The following is a 21,543-nucleotide window of genomic DNA, read 5'->3' on the forward strand; positions in this document are numbered from 1 at the left end:
CACGCTGGCGTGGGCTGCCTGGGCAGTGTAACACTCACGAGGACGGCTTTAGCCGCCAACCCCCGGGTGCCCACCACCTGCGTGGGGAGGGCGGGGAGAGACTCCCGGCAACGCCGCGTCCCACTCAAGGCCCCCGGTCACCGGTGGGTGAGACCTGTCCCGGGCTGCTCCCCACGGGCAGACCCTGGTGCGCACGGCCCCGCACCCCGGGAACCCCACGGCCCCGCAGGACGCCCCGTGCTGTGACGCCCCCAGCCCCGGCCGCCGGCGGGGCCCCGAGCCCGCCCCCCCACCGCCCGGCCCCGGCCGCGGCCCCTTCCCCGGGGCGGAGGGAGGGAGGCGGGGCCGGGCCGCGGCTCCGCGGGGCTGGCGGCGAGAGCGCGGTGCCGCCGGCGGCCGACGAGCGACGGCGAGCGGCGGCGGCAGGGGCGGCAGGGGCAGCGGCAGCGGCCGGGGGTGCGCAGCAGGGCCCGCGGCGGGGGCGCGCCCGGCCCCCGGCATGGCCCGGCAGTAGGCAGGGAGCGCCGCCCGCCCGCCGCTCCCGGCGGCAGCCCCCGCCGCGCCCCGTCCGTCCTATGTGACCCGCCCCGGCGCCAAGATGAAAGGTAGGGACGGCAGCGGGGCGACCGCTCCGCCGCACGCACACGTGCGCCGCCCCGCACCGGGCAGCGGGCAGCGGGCAGCGGCAGGGCTGGGTGCGGGCAGGCGCCGTGCGGGCAGGGTGCGGGATGGGTGCGCCAGGGGGGTGCGGGAGGGGAGCAGGCGGCGGGCAGGGTGCGGGCAGGATCGGTCGGGTGCGGGTATGATGGGTCGGTGCGGGCAGGGCACAGGTAGGGCACCCCGCGGACAGGCTGCAGCTAGGGGAGGTTTCGGGCAGGGTGCGGGCAGGGTGCAGGCAGGGTAAGCCGCCTGCAAGCAGGGTGCTGGCAGGGCACCGTGCAGGCAGGGCAAGCCGTGTGCGGGCAGAAGGGCGGCGGGGCACGGGCGGCCGGTGCAACAGCGGGAAGGGCAGAGCGTGGGTCTCACCGCGACCCCCGGGGCGCCGAGGGGGCAGCCCCGGCTGCGGGCGACCCCCGGCCCCGCGCCCCGGGCTCTGCGCCCCGGCCTCGGTGTGGCTCGTGTCGGTAGGTCCCGGCCCGGGCAGCGGGGTGTCCTTGTGGGTGTGGGAGCCCCCCGCCCCCCGTCATGTGTGCTCTCCCCTGCACGTTTTCTCTCGGCACCCAACTTTTCTCTCCCCGCTCCCCGGCGTCCCCAGAAGACGGCTTTTATTCCTCCCTAATTTATTTGTTTATTTTTTGCCAGCGTTTCGCGATGATCTTGGTGTTGCTTCTAAACATCTGGCAGTGATTAGGTGCCAGTAGAGGCTTAACTGGCTTGTGAAATGTATTTGGCATATTTCTCCTCAACATCCACCGACTGGAAAATATTTGGTCTTTGCTTTACATCTGTTAAAACTGAAACTTTGTTTCTTTCCCTTTTTCTCTCTTGTCGTCCTGGCCCGTCCCCCCCTTTTTTTTTTATTTTAAATGGGTGAAACATGCCACTTCTACCGGTTGACCCCGTCCTACAAAGTTGTGACTATGAGGTATTAGATAATTAGATAATACACTTTTCAAATCAAATAAAGAAGCAGGTTGCCGAATTGCTACACTACCTAGTCAAGATGTATTAGGGGGTTTGCAAGAAAGCTGCCTGTTTATGAAAATCGATAGCCTTACAGCAAAAAGCAGAGACTTTACACGCTGGGGAATAGCTGCAATGAAAACATCAAAGGACATTACGGAAAGTTTAGGAAGTAGTTGGGAGTTTGTGAGAGTTGAGTCTAGTTTTTCTTCAGAGGCAAAAATAAACTTGAAGGGTGGAAGGGAAAAACCATACATACAAGAAAATTGCTTTTGGGCACCAGTGTGCCTGTGCTTGGATTGCAGAGTTTGATTCCAGATGCCAGGAGGCCAGTAAACATCATGATAGTTACACTTAGTTTCCAGTGTCTGGGACACCAAATGATGTGATTATTTATTCACTTGCCAGAGTAGCTGCCTGAAGGGAGGGGAAGCTTTTTGGGGGGTTTTATTTTTGCAAGCCCACACACGCTATATAAGTTTCTTCTGGCACTGTGACATGGTGTCTCTACAGGGCCATGCAACATATTAAAAATAATGTATTTACAATGTTCTTTATTTATAGGGTACTTGTGCCAAAAGTTTTGTCATCAGCTTGTCATTATCAGCATAAGTGTAATGGCAGGAACAAACCAAAACAATGGGGATCCGGTAATATAAACGCATGCCTGTTATCACTGAAAGCCTTACGCTCTATTTTTGTTGGGGCTGAGGCCGCGCCGGTTTTGGGGGGAGGTGGGATGCGAAGGACTGAGGATGGCAGTAACATATAATGCGATTTGTGTCTCCTTCCGTTCTGCCTCCGTCGCTCTTCTTTGCAAAGCAGAGAAGCAGCATTTGGAGGGAAGATGTTACTCCTGCTGGGAGCACATGTTGGTGCCCCACGCTCCAGCAAGAGGCAGATGCTTCACTCTGGTTGCTAGTCCTTACCATTCAGTTTCCCTGAGAGCAATCACAGCCATCTTATGTCTTTCCCCCACAGAGTTATGGAAATGAGTAATAAAACATGCAAAGAAGAACACTTACATGACTGTGCTAACAGCACGAGAAAAGAGAAACTTTGAAAAATCATCACATCAAGTGCTATTGCCAGTGTTATGGAAGTCAGAGAGCCAAACCACATTTTGACCCCGTGATTTCCTTTTCTGGGTACAGACTTGGTTTTTCATATTTTCTCTTTAAACCTGATGGTGGTGATAATTGTAGGACTTTAGAACTCTGTGTCGTTACATATTTTTCCCAATAACAACAAAACGATCTGTTGATTGCAGCTGTCTCTCTATCTACCCTCTCTGGAGAACGGAGGAATATCTAAATAATTACATCACTAAATATCTGTAAGGAATAAATTATATTTTCCATTGCTGGTATTCGTAATGTGTTATGTTTTAAATCAGTAAAACAAATCAAAGTTTATGTTTAATATGCTGGCAGCTTTATTTCCAGCAAACTACACTGAGCTCACAAACTTTGTGATACTTTTTAGTAATAATTCATGTGATTTATAAAGGGACTTGACTGCTTTAGGGTCAGATGTATCTTTATCACATGATACTTCCAAGTTGTAGTTATTTATTGGGGTATGAAGGAGCATTTGTTGCCCAGGAAACAAATGAAAACAGCTTCCTCATAGTCAAACACCACCGCATGTTCAAAAACATTGGCCCTAATTTAGGACAGGGACTAGTGTTGTTAAAACTGAGAACTGTGGTAGATTTTGTAATTATTACTTTAAACTGTATGCGTAATCACTACTGTCATGGCGGTTCTGGTGATAAATGTTTTCATCTGAAATGTGAATATTGTTTGGATAACAACTTAATACCAATGCCCCAAGCTGGGCTATGACAAAGTCAAGGTGGTCGCTTTGGGACTGTTGCTCCAGGATGAGAGAGGAGCTCTGCATCACGCTACCCAAGGTAGCTCAGCTGCTTCTTTCCTTTGATCCTCCTCCTCCTCCTCCCTTTCTGCCGTCACAGCTTGTATAGCGGTGGTGCTGGAGGACGAAGGGTCTGGTGTCTTGTGCTTGAGAGCTGGAATGTGACCAAATACCCCATCCTGTGCAGTTTTTCTCATTAAAAAAGAAAAAAAGATGCACGGACTGAAAAGACAGGACAGGTTCATCCTGGGTTGTGCTCCACTGAAATTGGTGAAGCCGGCACTGCCTCAGGAATGGTCTAGTCTGAACGCCCGGCTTTCTTAGCGTCAACCAGCTTGCCTCAAAGGTTTCGTGCACAGAGTTTTCAGTACAGAGAGTTCTTTGAGCTTTCATGGGATATGCCAGTTCAGTTTACCTCAATTTTCCCTTACACAGTGCACGCTTTAACAGACAATTAGTGATGTATCAGCCCGTATTGCTAAAATCGCCCCTTCTGTGTTTTAACTTGGATGTAATCTGCAGGTAGAGCCTCCATTTGCAGAAGCTGAGTGTGCATGCAAATTCAGTTGCTCTTTTCTGGCTGCCTTGAAAAGTCTTAAATAAACTATTTATATGAAGTCTACCTTCCTGACAGATTTTGCCTTTCTTTCTAATTTATAAAGAATAAAGGAATAAGCATTCTAATTTTCTAATACTGGGAAAAAGTGTTTCTCTCTGTCTAGACTGCGTGTGCAGAAAATCAAATGAATAGTCATCTGCAGGTAGGTCTTTTCCTGGATAGAAACTTCAAGCTGCAGACGCAAAAAAAAAAAAATCCAGTCCAGAGCATTTTGCAGAAGCCAGAACACATTTGAAAACCAAGGATTAGAAGTGGAGTGATCCAGTAACCTTTACTTAGTCCAGTTATAACAGAGCCTATATGAATATAGTGACATAAACACGAAACATATGCAGGAGCTCTGAGTGGTGTGTGTTGGACATGTCACAGGACCCCACCGCCAAAGTTCAAAGGCAGGAGCAGTTATAATAAATGTGTGATACAATGCAGAACAAATCCTGAGCAATGCTACTATACAGTCAGTGTGTATCCTGAATTGGTTGGTGGCACAGAGGATTTTAAACATATGAATTAGAAAGACGATCATGCAAGCATATGTCGAAGGATATTCTTATTAACAATATAGAGGAAAGCAGAGTGTCAGAGGCTGTGAAAATAACAGAGAAATCTGTTATTGCACAGATAGAAATATTACTGTACAAGTGTAGTAGTTATTGAGCAGAATTAGGATATAAACTATGACAGGAGTATTTTCGGTAAGAGGTTGTAATTGTTCATCTCAGCTTTCAATATTCTACCTTTCCCAGCCATGTAGGACTAAGAATAGCACCAGTGAGCCTACCCCTGTGAAGAAGGGAGTTGTTTAAAATCTCTTGTGGCTCTTTCTTCTGCTACTTTGGATAACATAACTTTATTCTAGACTGATTTTGCTACAGCTGAGAGCTGAACAGACCCCTTTTTTGTGACAACCATTGAACATTTTGCTTAGATCCGCAAAGACCATTGGGCCCAGAGGTTCGAACACCTTTGCCTGCTAGGATAAGGAGGGAAAGGTAATCTTGCAGAGAGAGAGAGAGCGAATCAGGCCTTGCAGAGCAAAATCAAAGGAAAATAAAGAGAGAGAGCTGGAAGAAACGTCAAGGATGAAAGCAGTTCAGTGCTGCTAAGGATGCGTGCCCAGTTATCTTCAGCTTCACAAAACATTCCTTATTCTGAGGTTCGGTGTGTCAGAACAGAGATTCCCCCCTTCCAGCCCTCCCCCTTGCAAAGGGTGATAAAGATGCTTTTTACCAGGCACTGAAAGTGAACCTGATTCTTCGAATATTGTGATTGTGGTCTGTACAAGTGAGGGATCAACCTAAGATGAATTGTTTTCAGAGTTTGACTGCTTCCACCTAAAACTGCATTCCCTTCGGTGCATAAATTTGAGGTGAAGACTGGGATGTCGCTGGGAAACAAAGTGGATGAGTTATGGGAGGTAATAGAGACATGTGTTGTTCAGGAATGTGTGTGCCATTTTAATGCTGTTGTTAATTGCCTCCCTTAACATACAGACAGGGAGGCACGATTTTTCAGTGCACTAATGAGAACAGGTCTGTTTGCTCTTAAATCATATGCTGAAATACGATATGATATAAGCTTTTAGCTTCTAAGGTCAACCCTTTGCACCAAGCAGCTGGTCCTGACCCTAGTACTGTAGCATTGCTCTGCGGCACTTAGGCTAACAAGTTTTGTTCAAGAAACATCCCTATTTACTGTCTTCATTTTGTGCCTAAAAAGCAAAACTAGAGCCATCACTCTTACGGCTCTGAATTTCTTAATCTGCTGTCCTTTTCTGCATTCTTAATGTGAGCTTTCACATTTTTCAGGCACAGCAGCTCAAAACTGGAATATTAAAATGCACCCATTTGTCATGATCCATTTTGTTTTATTTTGTTTTATGTTAGGTGATGAAAGACACAATCCATGTCTTAGGTTATAACTGTCAAGAGGTCTCTGGTCTGAGGCCTTTCCTCTTACTTTCTTGCAATATCAAAAGCAGATAAATTCCCAGATCAGCAGCCTGAAGAACGGAGGTGGGGGAAAGCCTCAGTCTCGTTGCCAGAATCCGGGCTCAAACAACATCCTTCGGGATGCTTCGGGATGTGGGGAGGTGGGCTCACTTCCAGGACTGCCTCAGCTGAACCTCTGCCACAGCTGCCCTAAAGACCAGGTACTCTGCAAATGCAGAATCTGTGTAATCCCTGTCCAAAGGAGCTTACTGAGTGACAAGTCGGACAAAGGACCGGGTGGAAAAGATGGGCACAATACACACAGAACCAACATCAGTGACATTGTGAGCATGACACATCAGCTTGGGACCATGTCAGTAGGGAAGGGTTTTAGGTGTGGGGTAGGTTTTTATGAGGGAGAGCTTACCAAAATAGAAGCAAAGAGAAAAAGACTTGAATATGAAGAGGACTATAAGGAGAAACTAGCAGAGAAAAGCAGAAGAGAATTGAAATGAAGCATCTGTGAAGAGAGAGGGGAATGAACAGCCCATTAGCACAAGCAGGAGACTGTCCAGAATAAGAACTATGAAAACCAGTGGAAACCAATTAGACTGATGAAGTCATCAACATCTGAAGGCCGCAGCTGCTTGCTGTGCCTCCGCTGGCTCGGTTTCACCTCTAGGTCAGCACTTTCAACGTAGACTCAGTTAATAGTGACCAGAAATGCATATAAATCCGGTGGCTGCTCAAAAAGCTTTTGAAATGTGATATGAGAAAGATATTCATGTTCACTGTTCTAGTTTGTCTGAACAGTTGTTAATATTACAGAAACCTCACAAGTGGACAAGTTTTGCCTTGCCCTAAGAGGGCTGAGATAGAGAGAGTGGGCAGAAGTAGCTTTTTCACACTGCAAGCAGTCTCTCATGATGGAGGTGCACTTGTTACATGGTTCTGAGCAGAGTTCTGCATCCATGTTGGTTTATGGGTTAAAGAGAGGAACATCATAATTTTCAACTAATGGGCACAGCGTCTTTCCAAATAGTACCAAAAAAAAATTTGTTCTTGATAATATTAAAATAAATTTTACAGAGTTGCACTGGGATATAACTATACAGCTCCCATTAGAGTCACTGGGAAAGGCAGGGCCCTAACTCTTAAAGCTCTTTGAGAGAGAGATTAATTTTAAAGGAAACTTTTACACTGGATGTCATTGTTATTACAAATTAATCTTATAGTCCTGCGTTCCCAGTGTGGAACTTACTTAGGGGTAAGTTCTAATGTACTGTAAATTGAGTTTTCAGAGGGCTTATCCAGCAACTTCTAAAATCTGACTTGAAACTTGTCATGACAATTTTCAGCCCAAATGCCTCTTTTTCTCCTGAAACAGATTTCCCCAGATTTTGAAACGCAGTGTAGAATATTGGTGTCTTTTCTTAATTCAGGACCTTAAACAGTCTTTAAACAAAGACTTTAAACCCAGGTTTACTGCCCAAAGACGTTCTAGAAATGATTGGATACCACATGTCTGCAGCCACCATATGACCCAGTTTCTCTACAGTTCTGAGGTCTAGTTTGCTTCATTAGTTAATTACGTTTAAATGCCTAAATGGGGTATACTGTTAAAAGGTGAGGGCTGGATATGTACATTAGCAGCTTTCTGTTACACCTTCTGTATGCCAACTATGACACCCACAAAAGGAAGGGGAGAAAATGGAAACCGTTTCCCTAAAATCACCTTGCACCAAAGGCTTCTCAGATCTGGTGCTGTTCCAGCGAAGGGACCGAGCAGTGCAGTGGTTATAGACCCTATATAGTCACAGGGCAGATTTGGCATCTTTTTTGGCTCCAGGCCATCTCTTTCTTGCTTGACCTCAGAGTGACTCATAAGTGGTCCATGATTAATTTATTTAAGATTTAAGAACAAGAAGCAGAAATTACACAGTTCTACTCCACAGATTTTTGCTTTGCCTCTAGCAAATTAATCAAATGAGTCTAATTTGTTTTAGATTAAATGAATTCCCTCTGTTCGCTGTGTTAATCCCCAGTTGAACTGCCTTTTAATAATTTCCACTCCCTTGAAGCATTATACTGTAGCTTATTTAACTCTACAACTATATTTATTAGAGGTGTTTCAGAAATAATAACTAGAAGGCAAGCAGAATTTGGCATTGGTACTCAGTGGGGTGTGGATATTGCCAAAATATCTCAAAGACTTTTTTTTTTTTTCGGACCAGAGCTCTTGCTTTGTATTGACTCCCTGAAATATTTGATGTACTGCTGCTCACCTAGAGCTACCCACTCATTTTTAGTGGTTTGGTGTAAGCTCCAAGTGACAATCTGTTGCAGCCTCCAAGGAGACTCTTGTAAACCTGAAGAAACAGGAGATCTCCGGTGGTCCTTCTCCTACACGGTTAAATACAATTGGTTGCTCACATGTGTTTCTGTTCCACCCAGAGTTTGCCTTTTTTAATGGACCTTCCTTCTGCTCAGTAGAAGTCAGTGGAATAAGAAATCATGTTTTAACCAGCTTTTCATGTTTCTTCGTCTGTCTTATTCTAGATTCCCTCTCTTTCGTCTCACAGCTGAGAGCTCAGTAGACCACTTTATAACTAAATTATGGCTGATCTTGCCAGCACTAAAGATTTAATTCTTCTGGCTGGGGCATAACAATGGATTCTGCTTCATTGCCTTCAAGAAGTGTGCCATTCATATTTTTCACCCAGGAAAATAAGCCTTGCCTATATATAAATGTATATGTATGTAACAGAAATATTGCGTTCATTCCAGTCCTCTTTGTAACCAAGAGGGGTTGGATTTAAAGTAAAATACTTCTACCTTATGCCTTTCACAATGTCAGAAAAAACCCTCTTACACCAGGTGCAGCCCCACTCAAGTGTATGGGGCACCACTGATGTAAAAATGCGAAACTTCCTTATGTAATAGCAGCCAGCGGTGCTCAAAACTCCTGAATTTCTTTCACTCTGATTTCTGATACTGCCTTTAAAAGCATGAGGCACAAAAACATGCTGGAGGTTTTCTTACTATTTGCTTTCCTACTTGGTGTGTATTTTCTTAACCTCTGTAATTCATCATAGATCACATTTTCATAGTTCTCTCTAGAAAACTGTTACCTTTTCAATGAAAACTTCGGTTCTCTCGTATTTCCCTGATTCAAAGATATTATGAAGCTTTGAGATTTTTGTAAAACTTGTGAACAAACTTCAATATTTTCAGTGCTGAAACTTGTAGCAGGATGCTGAGGACCAAGTTTCTGCCACCTCCAGTGAGTGCAATACTGCCTGAAGGGCTTGTGGGGAGCAGGCTGAGGCACATGGCTTTGCCTCAGAACTTAAATTTATAGGCTTGTCAACTTCATTTTTAATATTTCAAACACTGATTTATTTTAAGTAGGACTTTCAACCCATCCTAGTCTCTATTTCCAAAGGATGCAGTGCTGTTCATTTCTGAACATTTAGTCTAACCTTGTTTTATTCATTTCTTCCTCCCGTCTTTATTTTCCTTAAACCTGTTACATAACAGTTCATATTGTAAAATCTTATATTCGCACACTATTTGATCAAAGTACTTAGTGGTACTTGTGACTTAAACACCTCTGAGCTTAGTCTGTCAAACAATTTTAACAGACCTCCCCTAAAATACATTGCTGCCTGTTGCTAGATCAACTCAAAGGGATTAAAGAAGGTTTTATCTGATGTTTTAGATTTTAAGTGAGCAGGGAGCCAGGTCACCTCTTGACAAAATTGTCCTTGCCTGTGTCCACTTCTTTGTTTCAGATGCCACAAGTGCTCTTCAAAATTAGAAGATTACTGAATAATTGTAAAGTTTTAAAAGCTTAAAAATATTTGAATTCCTAGCAAGCGTAGCATGCAGTGTTGCAAATATTAAAGTGGGTGTATATATATTTTAAAAGTATATAAATATGTATATAAATATATAAAAACTATGAAATATATGTATATAAAACATATACATACGTTGCAAACATAAAAAAATACAGAGAAATGAAAATATTATTATAAATGAGTGGCCAGAGGGCAATGAAGTTGGGCTAAGCGTGAAACACCAAACAACTAGGGAAGAGGCTAGCAGCCTGGGAGGAAGGTCTTGTAGATGTGGCATAGGATGAGGCTGCAGGATTTAAACACAGCCTGGCTGCATACATCAGATACGGATTGGATAAGCCAGGTTAATGCTCCTGAGAAACAAAGGAGGTGATTGTGTTACGGCCCCGATAGCAGGAGAGGGCAGGAAGCTTAGGGCTCTGGAGCTGATATCTTTTTTTGTGCATTTTATCTTTTGTGCAAGAGGGGAAGATTTTCCCGGAGTAGTTTACTGCTGGGATGAGAAGCTTGGTTGTTGACTGTTTATGCTTTATTAGCATGTGTCATGTTTTGTCAGGTGACCTTGTCTTCAGATAACATTTGGTACAATTGTGAGGTCTGTTGGGTTTGTTTTTTTAAAGAATTCTTTCTGCCTTCAAAATGAGGACGTGTTTGTTTTGCCTAAGGAGTGTCCACTGATTCCTCCATTTCTTAAATGCACCTCTGAATTGGGAGTCTAGCTTAAGATACAGACAGGACCGCCTCTGGCAGAGAGCAAAATATGTATATCTGGTGAGTTTTGAGCTGTTTTATCAAAACTGCTGTCTGAGTAAAGGGTGACATTCTGCAAAGTGATGCATTTCACGTACTTCTTTGCTGCTTCAGGCAACATATCCCTCAGACTTAAGTGCATGGCACCTTGCAGGTCAGAAGGAGGCGCAGGTCACATTTGTTGCTGGACGTACACTCAGATGGTTTATAATTTGTTGAGCCTGGATGAGGACCCTACCTTTACTCCGCCTTTGAATTCATCCTCCAAAGGCTCTGTCATGGCCTGAGTTAGCTGCAGCACCAGTTAGCCCAGTATCATGATGCAGAGCAGCCTGTTTGTGTGCAGTAAGTCTGTGGACAACAAAGGTCTAACCAGGCACAGACCTTTCACTCCATCACGTCTGTTTATCTGCTTTGAGACTGCTTTTCCACCGCTGCTCATTAAATGTTCCCTTCTCGTCAGTTTCTTCACTGGCCTTTGAGCTTCTGTTTCCTTCTCCCCTCCTGTCAGAGAAAGATCTGGATGGAGAGGCTGCAAGTGAGTGAGTTTCCTCAGCATCCCGTGCTGGAAGGGCGGCACAAGGTGGCGAGCAACCGCTGAAGCTCCCTGGGGTGCTGAGTCTGCGTTCCCTCCGCTGCAATGCAAACAAAAGCCCAGGATTACCTGGGTTTCTGAGAGCAAGGATTGCCATCAGTCCCCGGCAGTATTTTTCGCAGCGAGGAGGCAGGCTTGCCTGCCTCTCTGCTCAGAAACGTGACAAAGGCGATGTGGTTCCCCAGCGCAGTGGTGGGCTGCAAACTGATGGCTGCTGCTTGGGAAGCCACGTCCTAGGTCCTGTTTAAAAAGAACTCCGCAGAGGCTTTTCCCCACATGAAACAGTGCTTGCAAGAGAGGGAATGGGTCTACTCTGCTTTCCCCAGGAAATAGGGAAGTGGGAGATTAGGAGCCTGGGCTGTGCTGCCCTCCCTGGCGGTTGGTCGCCTGGTGCCCAGGCTGGTGCTGGTGATAAGGCAGGGCTCTCGCCTTCCCCAACTCAGCAGAAGGGGCGGTTGTGTTGGTAGGAAGAGGCTGAACACACAAACACGAACATATCCCTTTTTTTTAAAAAAAGAAGTCATGCGTGTATTTCTTCTGCTGATGCCAGCCTTTTCCTTTGCTGCTGGAAGGAAGTGGAGAGAAATTAAGCTTCTGACAAAATTAAATTGTGATTATTAGCACTTTACTGCTTGCTAGCTGGTGAAGATGAGAACAAAAGGGCTTAAATAGTTTCTATTTTTCTCATCTGTCTGAGTTTGTCAGTTCTGTTTCCCATTTTCTATCAGACCTTGCCTTTTCAGACCAAGCTAGTGCCCATGGGAGGTGGTGGACGGAGAGACAGACGTCCCCTCTGACGCCTCTCTTGTTGCTCAGCATAGTTATGCAAAGCGCTGTACAAGCAGCACAGCCTGAGCCCGACCACCTGGGCAGCACAGGCAGTGGGCTGGAGCAAGTGCCGTGGTCTGGGTGAGCCTGCCTGAGGGGCACACTGGTGACAATTGTGGCCATCATCATGACAAGGGACATGTCTGCACTGTGCTATACTTAGGTGGCCAGGCAGGCTCCAGGATAACTGCCAGGTGATAAACCATCTGCAGTCTGGATTTCTGCTGGTGATACTGGTTTGGGGGAAAGGCTCCAAACTGCCTTTTCTACCCGGGTACAGAGCTGGGATATGAGCAACATAGGGGAAGATCAGTAACGTGCCTTACAAATCAATTAAACATGCAAGTACGTTAATTTATAGACATGCATCTGTAAAAACTTCTTCCCATCTTTTTCCGGTGGTAGTAGTAATCTGTTGCTGTGTCTTTCTTTCTCCAGACGATTTTGCAGAGGAGGAGGAGGTGCAGTCCTTTGGCTACAAGAGGTTTGGTAAGTGGCAGCAGTTCTTTCAGCTTGCTATTGCGTAGTGCTCAGGGTAAGTCAAACGCTTGCTATGAAAACCTCCCTTGCTGGCAGCATCAAAACATACAGGTACAGTCCTGTTATCCACTTCACTCTAATATCTGCCCAGAGGAAGGTGTGGTTTTTAGACTTATTTTATTTTCATGGGGAACATAACACTTCAGAAATAGCCCTGATCAGAAAAAAGCAGTGGTTGGTTTCAATATTTGAACATCAGCATTATGAAAGTGAAGCCCATACCTCAACAGAAATGCATGTGCTGGCTGTAAAAAAGGTTCCACGCCTCTTACATGTCCTCTGCCCAGCTGGGATTTCCTTTGGCCAACAGACTGATGTTCAGCGGGGTTTGTAGGTATTCCCAAGAATGGTGGTGTGGGATATCCTGTAGACTCACGGAAGTTGTACTGCAAGCTCAGCCAGTTCATATACTGTGCACTCCTCTCAAAAAAGAAGTAAAAGTATATGATATGAATGTATTCTGATGTCAGAAATTATTAAAACACTTGGTCACTTTCTTTCCTTTTTTCCACTTCCTTCCGTTTTTTTGATGTTTGTTCAGTGAAAACAGCCTTCTCATGTGAAGAAGGTGGTGCCATGCACCTCTGTGCAGGGGGCAGCAGCCTTCGAGGCTCATCTTTTCAAGGCTCTTGTGCTTTCTTTTCCTTGTGAAAGTGTTTCAGCCTCTGCAGCCAACAGCTTTGCCCAGGGCAGGTTGACTGCTGTGCCTCTGGACATGGGGAGCTGACATGGCGGCCTCTGAGCTCCTGCAGTGCCAGCTCTGTCTTGGATCAGCCAAAGGGGCTCATCATCCAAGCCGCTAGCTGCTTTTTCAACTGTAAGCCATCGGGATAAAAGTTCACCTTGTTTTTTCTCTCCTGGGAAAGTGGCTACAACAAGAGTCACTTTCAACAACCCCACTTGGCAAATGGATAGGAAAGGCAGGCTGAAAATAAAAAATAAAAAATAAGTCAACAATTCCCTCCATCCCAAAAGGAGCAGGGGGAGGCAGCGTAAGGAGATGCAGCATTCGGGAGGTGGGGATCAGATTCGCATGACCTCTTCTACCCCCTGAACTACTCCACCGCTCCCTGCTGTTGAGCTTTATTTTGGATAGGTCAACCAACCACAGAGCCAGCATCTGTGGCTTGGAAAGTCCTGCCATAAGACTGCACATAGGGTTTTTTCCTACTCTTTTTTTTCTCTGGATTAAGCCCTGGAATAGCAAAAAAGAAAAAAAATCTTGAGAAATGGGAAGAAATGTTAACTGTTCATTTCTGTCACCTCCAGCTGAGGGAAAAATATTAGGATTCATTAACACCTATAAAAACAGCTTCCCTCCATGTTGCCCACTACCTAGCTGTCCCTGGTCAGCATCCTCTTGCTGTGAACTGCGAAAGGTTTTAGCAAGGAGCAGGTACCCCACAATCCTTACTATCCCAATAGTAAGTGCGCTGTTGTGACATGATGGGATTTTTGTGTGTTAACTTGCTTTAATTTCTTTCTTTGCCCCGGGTAATGTGGTGCTGCTAATGTGAGTTATTTCTCCCCTTAGAAATGCAAGGTTTATCTGAGCATTTCCAGAAATTCTTGTGCTGTTGCACTTGGTGGGGCAGCAGGGAGGGAGGAGAGGGCCAGCAGTCTGGTGGTGGCAGGAGGAGGAGATTTTACCGCAGAAGGAGAAGACAGGGTAGTTCCACCCTTAGGAAACAACCATAGCCACCTTCTTCATGAAAACAACATCGCAGTGGTCGGGGGGTGTCCCAGATGCCTGCAGGACTTGAGAGTTAAACACCAAGCCATCCCAAACTCTTCCTTGCTTTACAAGAGCCTTGTCAAAAGGGGGAATGGGGCCATGAAGCCATAGCATTGGCACTGGTGAGAGTTGTGTGGTTCAGTAGTGTGCTGGTCCAAGAAGCCGCCTTTGTCCACACCATTTCTAAGCCCAGAGTTCCTCCCATACCCCCTTCCTCATCTTTGGGGCAGCACAGGGAGGAGCTAGGCTGACCTGGTTTCCTTATGTTCCTGCACCAGTGTGCATGCTCTTTGCCTGCAAGTGCTCATGCTTTTGTGGCCCCTAAAGGGATTATTTCCCCTCTCTCAGAAAACCTGACTCAGTGCATTCCCACCTCTACAGTCCCTGCTGAATTTCCAGCCAGCCTCAGAGCAACCTCTGGAGGAAGTGGGAGCCATGTGCCTTCAGCAGTGCTGGCTGCTTCACCTGGCACCAGACTCCTCTGTTCAGGAAGGTGACATGCACATCTTTTAAAAACTCCAAATTCCCTGGCAAGCTGGGTCAGTGTTTCCAGCGAAGCACCAGAGGTTGCTCTTGGGGCTGAAATGCATCTGAGTAGTTCAAATTCCTGCCTGACCTGTAGGAAATGTTATGCCTGCTGTTCCAGCTGGTGTCCGCTCTTTGCCCTGTGTCCTCTCTGGTAAGAGAAGGCAATATGGGGGAAGCCCAAGGCAACAACGAAGTTTTGTTATACAAAACCTTGGTAAAAGGTCATTTTGAGAGGAGTCCTGTCCTGTCTGCTGGCTGGCACTGTAGAAATCCCAGCACTGTTTGTGTACGTCCTGCTGGAGTGAACAGTGATTACAGCAGCAGTGGGTTTTTTGTTTCAGGAGCCATGCTGTAAGAGCAGATGTGTTAATATATTGTGACCAGGGTAGTCCCTGTATGCTCCACTGACATGAGACGTGGTGGGAGGACCATAACTCAAGAGCCTTTGACTCCATCGTTCGGAAGTGGGAGGCCTTTTTTGGAGCGAAACGTGCTCTGAAGGGGGAGATGGGTAAAGCATAACCAGTTCATAAAAAACATGGCTTGTGGTGAGTCACTGCTGGCATCTGGGAACGTGTGTTGGTCAGCACTTGGCAGGCAAAGCCTTGACCAAACTGCTTTCCTAGAGTTCAGCTGAAGAGTTTATTATTAGCTGCCTTGTTGCTGGAGCCTGTAGTTTGGTTCAAGGGAGGAAGAGATCTGTGGAGGGAGGGAGGCATTCTCCAACAATTCTCGTTTGGGGGAAGAAGCTTTTGAAAAGTGGACTGAATACACGCTGTCCTGTACTGCTTCCCTTTTTTCTGAATCTTTCTGTCTCTCCTCCTCAGATAAGCTAATTTCTGAGAATTTATCATGCTACTTTATTTTTTAGTCAGCAGAACATTAACTGGATATATTAAGCCAAACATACTAAGCATAACACACTAACATATTGAATAACAATGAATACAGATGCAGAGAGCTCCGAGGTGTTAGGAGTATACACACCAGCATTTTTTGTTTTGAGCTTGGGACAATTTGGTGCTGGGGGTGAAGGAGACTGAGGAAAGTGCTCTTTCCAGCTGACTGATGCTGTTTACTTCTTCTCAATGGATACTACAGATGTGCAGGGCCACTGCCAGAAGTGCGATGCTCAGCTGCAGTGCCTCCAGATCGCTGCAGTGAGAAAGCACGTGAGGAAGTGTGTTTCTTATCACTGTTACTTCATCATCAGTCACTGCTCAGACTGCTTTGAAGTTATCTGCTCCAGATAACAAACTATGCCTCTCCACTGGTTTTCCTCTGCTGGATTGTCACCAATGTTAACTCTTTCGTCAGTCATTGTCATTGGTTTGTGCTCACCCCCCGCCCTACTTTGGGAAAGAATGAATGAGGAAGGGACAAAGCTTACTTTTCAATATTACACATGTTGGGGTTGCTAAATCTTAGGCTTGAGAGCTCAGGCTAGTTTTTAGATGGTAGATAACAGGATGAAAACTCTTTGTGACGGTGTTTTGACTCATTCCTCTGAGATTTGGGCTCTGGGCGTAGCTAAAAGCAAGGGAATTGAAGGGAACTATTAGACTCCGAAGTGGCAGATCTCATCTCTGTTACCTTGTGGCATTCCCAGGTAACAGACAAGGAGATCATTGTGAATTATGTTTCTTTGTTTTAATGTTTTGGAATGTAACACTTTACTCAGTGGAGTATTTAATGTCAAAATTTCACTGTGAAGTTATTCATTCCATAGTTTGAAGCTATAGCACAATATGGAACAGCTGAAAGCAAAGGAGATGGTCTTTGAACTGTTGCAAAACACATTTTTAATGCTTTTGAAAACAGTATTTAGAAAATGCTTTGAAGAAATGAGCTGAAAGCCCTGCTGATGAAGAGAAACCTCCCAATGAATCAAAAGATAGGGCTAGTACACTATAGATAAGTAGAAGACTAAACAGCTTGTGTAAGGTAATTACCCTTTGCCCTTGGCAAACGCAGCCAGAATTAGAGGCTGTAAGCCTGTCCTCCATAGCAGTACCCATCTCGGTCACCCCCATGCTCTAGAGCGTGAGTCGGGATCTTCCCCACCTTCACCTTCCCACTCCCCTGCCATGGGGCTGAGCCATCGGTAGGGGAGAGTCCCTTGTGTCCCCAGGTATCTCCGCTGCGCACCAAGGCACTGGTTCTCCGGCCTTCCCCACACCCTGTAGGTCAGCAGCTAACAGGAGGAGAGGGGTAACAATTACATTAGGGCCCCCTCAAGTAAGGTAGGTAGGTTTTTAGGGACCTTGCATACCTTCTGTGAGGTACACAAGAGGTGACTGGGTCCGGATGACCCTTCTGTGTGCTTATGACAACCTAGCTCCTGAGCTTCATTCCAGGTGTAAGAAGTAAATCTAGGAATTTCTGGACCAGAAATTGATGAATCATCCACGCGGTAATGAAATCTGCTATACTAAAAAGAGATGAGGGGAAAAGAAACCCTGTTTTAAAACAAATTTGGAAAATATAAATTTTTTTCCCTAATGAGTGGCTTAGGAGCAGCTGAACTTGATTCATTTAATAACTTTTCTCAGTATATATTATTTATAGTATTTTATACGATGAGAAGCTATATGTTATTTCTCCACCTTTGATAGGATACAACTGGGGAGTTTTAGGAGTGTAACAGTTAATAAAAGCCTTATGAATGGTTTACAGTGAAAAATTAAAACTTTGAGATAGAAAACTTTTTCAGAAAAGAATTTAAAACAATACATTTTTTTCTGCCTATAAATAACAGTTCAAACCTGATTATGGTAAGCAAAACTCATGGCTTGGAATTTTGTGATAGTTCAGGAATAGCATTTACTTATTAACACTGCACAGATGGAATAATTTTAGCCCTTATCTCTGGATAAATCCAGGCCATTGTTCACATCTATAATAACATGCACCAAAAAAAATGTCTGGCATCAGTCTGGTGATGTGCTATATTCACACAAACCCTGAGCCACTAACAAAAAAAAAAAATATCTAAGCTTTAGGAATTTGTCAACTTTTCTTTATGGTTTGTAAATGACCAGTGAGGGATTTCAGGTGCCATAAGCCACATCCCTCCCTCAGCATTCTTTCACATGTATGCCTGCAGCGTGTAATCATATGGCTTAATAAAAAGTCACAGGGTCATCAATACTTACAAAGCCAGAGGAAAGTTGGGCACGTTGCTTCCAGTTGACTGATCTGGGCGTATTTATCAGATGAGGATTTTGCCTGCATGCATCCTGGGGTAATTAAATCCCCACTGAATGGTGGTGCCCATGTGGCTGTTCATTTTAGGCCAAGAAAATCCATTTGGAGCAAACCTTTTAATTCCAGTGGCCGATAAGGTGGAAGGGGGCCAAGCCTGCCTTCTCCTGGGGTGAGCCCTGGGCCGTGGAGGGAGCCCAGCACCTTTGGGGTGTCCTGGGTTTGCTTTGGGGCTTCAGTCCAATGCATCAGGGGCTGCGTGCCTGTGTAAGGGTTTCTTTGTCTTTCTTTTCTTTTCCGGTACATACTTGGAGTATTGGGGAGGTTGGCAGGGAATTGAAGTCTCAAAAAATAAAAAAGACATTGACATGTGTGCAGTATTGCCATTGCAGAGGAACATCAAGGTGCTCATGAGCTGTCAAGGTCCCAGCGTGTCCCTCCTCTGTCAGGAGCTTCGGTCCCTTGTGATGTAAAAAGCATGGGTGATAAGCAGATAATTGCTGATATATCCAAACCATTAACTTAAAACTGCCAGTCTTCTAAAGATGGAAAATACGTGGTACACCCTGATAAATCCATCAGTGTCAGACAATAGTAGCGAGATCCAAAAAGTTACCAGATTTCTGTGTCCTGTGCTAACTTAGGAGTTGTAAGAGCCATTCAGGTCCAAGGGTTTGGAGCTGCCCCTCTCCACCTTGTACTGCTGTGCCTGGCTCAAGGCACTTCTAATCCAAACCCATAAAGAGGCCTCTTAGCTGTGCCGTGGGGACTAAAGTCATTCCAGCTGCGTGCTTTTATGTAGGCAACCTATTTTCTCTTAGTTACGGGTTTTTCCTATCTCGTACAATTAAAATTCTTGACATATTTCTTCATATATTGCATTTGCACGCTTGGAGCGATAACTGTTTGACCAATCTCTGTCTTTTACAGAGGTGCGTTGAAAGGTGGCATGGTCACCATTATGTGTGAATTTTGCTCTCTATTTTTCATTGGAGCTGTAAAATAGGTGTGTGGGCTGAACAGAGCATTGTATTTATGAATGGAATGAAAAAATATTGGCTACACTGTAAGCAACACCTGGGGATTTTCTATTTATTTGCCTGTAAACTAACTGGACAAATAATAATGTTTGGTAACGTCACGTTGCTGCCAAAACACCTCAGCTGCTTTATGGGCTGCTCAACTTTGTAACAAAATTACCTGTGAAATTAATGCCTTGGAAGGAAACTAAGAATTGTATTTTTAGCACTTGGTACCATTATGTTTCCATGCAAAGGAGTAACACAGGAAAACTGTGGGAGAAATGAAAATTTCAGATAAGGAGCCATCAGAAGAAGAAAGGGGAAGATAAAATAGTTAGAAATACCTGCTAGTGGCCTCTTCCAGCACTGCGCTGGGATTGTAGCACACACCAGTGTTACTCCTGAGCTCCTTTTAAGCTTTATTCAAAATACAAGTCTGCATCTGTAGCCAGCTGCTGTTATACTCTGCTCTTTCCTGCATGCTATTAACTGTCAGGTTGCAAGTGCTCAGATGTGTCTAACTGATCTCTGGCTGTTCTGTACCTACTTCAGAGTCATTTCCCCTGACAAAGTTGCTGTGCTCTGGTTACTGCTGGTGACTCAGTTTTGAAGGAGACACACTGGTCTCTCATGAGAAAGGAAGTGCCATTTTCCCTTCAGACTATGTTGTTTGATATATCTAACAACACTCAAAAATAAACCACACACCTGTTGGGTGCTGCTTACATTGGTATTCTAGATTCCTTTTATTTCTCGGGAATTTCCTCAAAACGTCCCAGAGCTCTAACACCGACATTAAGTGACATGGCAGAAGTAACACTGGATTCTGCAGGGCCCTGAGCCCTTTGCAATCGCTGCTCAGCATCCCATTGAGTCAGACCCCCGAACGTGCAGTCTGCATGAAGCAGTGCTGCTGCCGTTGGTTTGTCAGCAATTTCTGAACAACAAGCATGCTAACAGCGAAGAGCTGTGTGTTTTAAGTAGCAGCAACACAGACAAGTACAAGTTAGCTTGACAGACGCGGTGATAGACACATGCACTGCCTCATACAATAAGCTGTCAGATTAGGAAGCCTCTCCTTCTTTGGCCACCTTGGCTCAAAAGCCCCTATAGTCATTCCTGCTTGCTACAGTTAAAGGAGCAGTCGTGTCTCCTGCTGTCTGCTTCAGCAGTGTCCCACCAAAGGGGAAAGATCAGATTAAATCTTTTGTACAGCATTTTGCCAAACTCTCAGAAGCATTAGAATGGAAGAGTCACGATGATTTGACATAAAATGTTTGATATTACACCAAGCTTCCCTGCCTCTGCGTGGCTGGGGCCTGGTTTCCCACACTCCTCAGGGAGCCGCTGTGAAGGAGGTGTGAAACCTCCCCAGCTTGGCCCAGACCTGGACTCAGACTCAGACCCAGACCCAGACTTGGACCCAGACCTGGCAGTCTCTGCTGTACCACACCATCACAGTCATCAGCCCTAAGCACAGCCAGTTCCCTGGGACAGGTGACGGCATGAATGTGGTACAACATGTACTTGGCAAATTTCTTGATGATTTCCAGAGAGAAAATTTTGCATCTGAAGATTGACTTCCATGTGAAATCTGAATATAAGGCTTAGGGTGGGAGTCACTTCACCTGCTTTTAAGGGAGCCTAGACATCTACCTCTTTTAAAGACACCTGTCCTTAAAACGGCGAGGCGAGGCTAATTCTGCATGAAAGGACTTCCATCATAAGCAAGAGCTTTGCTCATGGTCATTTTGAGTTATTACATAGAGATCTTCAACTCTAGATCTCTGTATTAGGCCATATATAAATGCTGGGGAAAGCATATAAATGCCTGACAAAGCCTGTGAGAGAGAACAGTAATGGTGATAGGGCAAATAAAGAATCTATAAGTATTTTAGGCTGGTTTTGCCTGTTGCAGACTCTAACAAGGCACACTATGTTGTTTTGCTGAGTCAAAACCAATTGAAACGCCACTGTGCCACAGTACAACCAATTAGCTAAAGGAAAGCTGGAATAAAATGTTATCCATTCTCAGTTAACCTTCTGCATATGGGTAAACCTAAATGAAGCAGACGGAGAGCCAAGAAATTTCCGTTTATCCTGTTTCAGCCTGGGCTAAGTGAGTGGGCTGAGATTCTGGAAAGTGAAGGGGGGTGGAGAGGGAGCTGTGAGTGGGAAGGAGTCTTGTTCAGTGCCGGGAGTCAGCACAGACAAGCATTGCGCAATGGGTGTGTGAAAAGGTTTGTGTCCTGCAGTTATTCTTCAGCTCAGTCAGGAATGCATCTGGAAAATCCACCCAGCCAGAGAGAGAGATCAATGCCTTAAATAAATAAAATGTGAATGTGTTTTTTTTGTGTTTTAGCTTGTGACTCTTAATGGACACAGCTGGAGTTTTTGTGGGAGACAAAAGTACAAGACACAGGGATC

The 21,543-nt window shown here is 45.3% G+C and overlaps 1 protein-coding gene across 1 annotated transcript in view; it reads left to right on the forward strand.

Moving 5' to 3' along the window:
• Positions 1-488: 488 nt before the first annotated feature.
• COLEC12 (collectin subfamily member 12) overlaps positions 489-21,543 on the forward strand; it is a 98,224-nt gene continuing 77,169 nt past the window's right edge. The window contains exons 1-2 of the mRNA XM_075084782.1: positions 489-605; positions 12,526-12,576. Coding sequence (XP_074940883.1) covers positions 599-605; positions 12,526-12,576 — 58 coding nt within the window. The 5' untranslated portion in view covers positions 489-598. The remainder of the gene's footprint in view (positions 606-12,525; positions 12,577-21,543) is intronic.

This window comes from Phalacrocorax aristotelis, chromosome 2 (genome assembly GCF_949628215.1).
Source record: "Phalacrocorax aristotelis chromosome 2, bGulAri2.1, whole genome shotgun sequence".
Taxonomy (NCBI): Eukaryota; Metazoa; Chordata; class Aves; order Suliformes; family Phalacrocoracidae; genus Phalacrocorax; species Phalacrocorax aristotelis.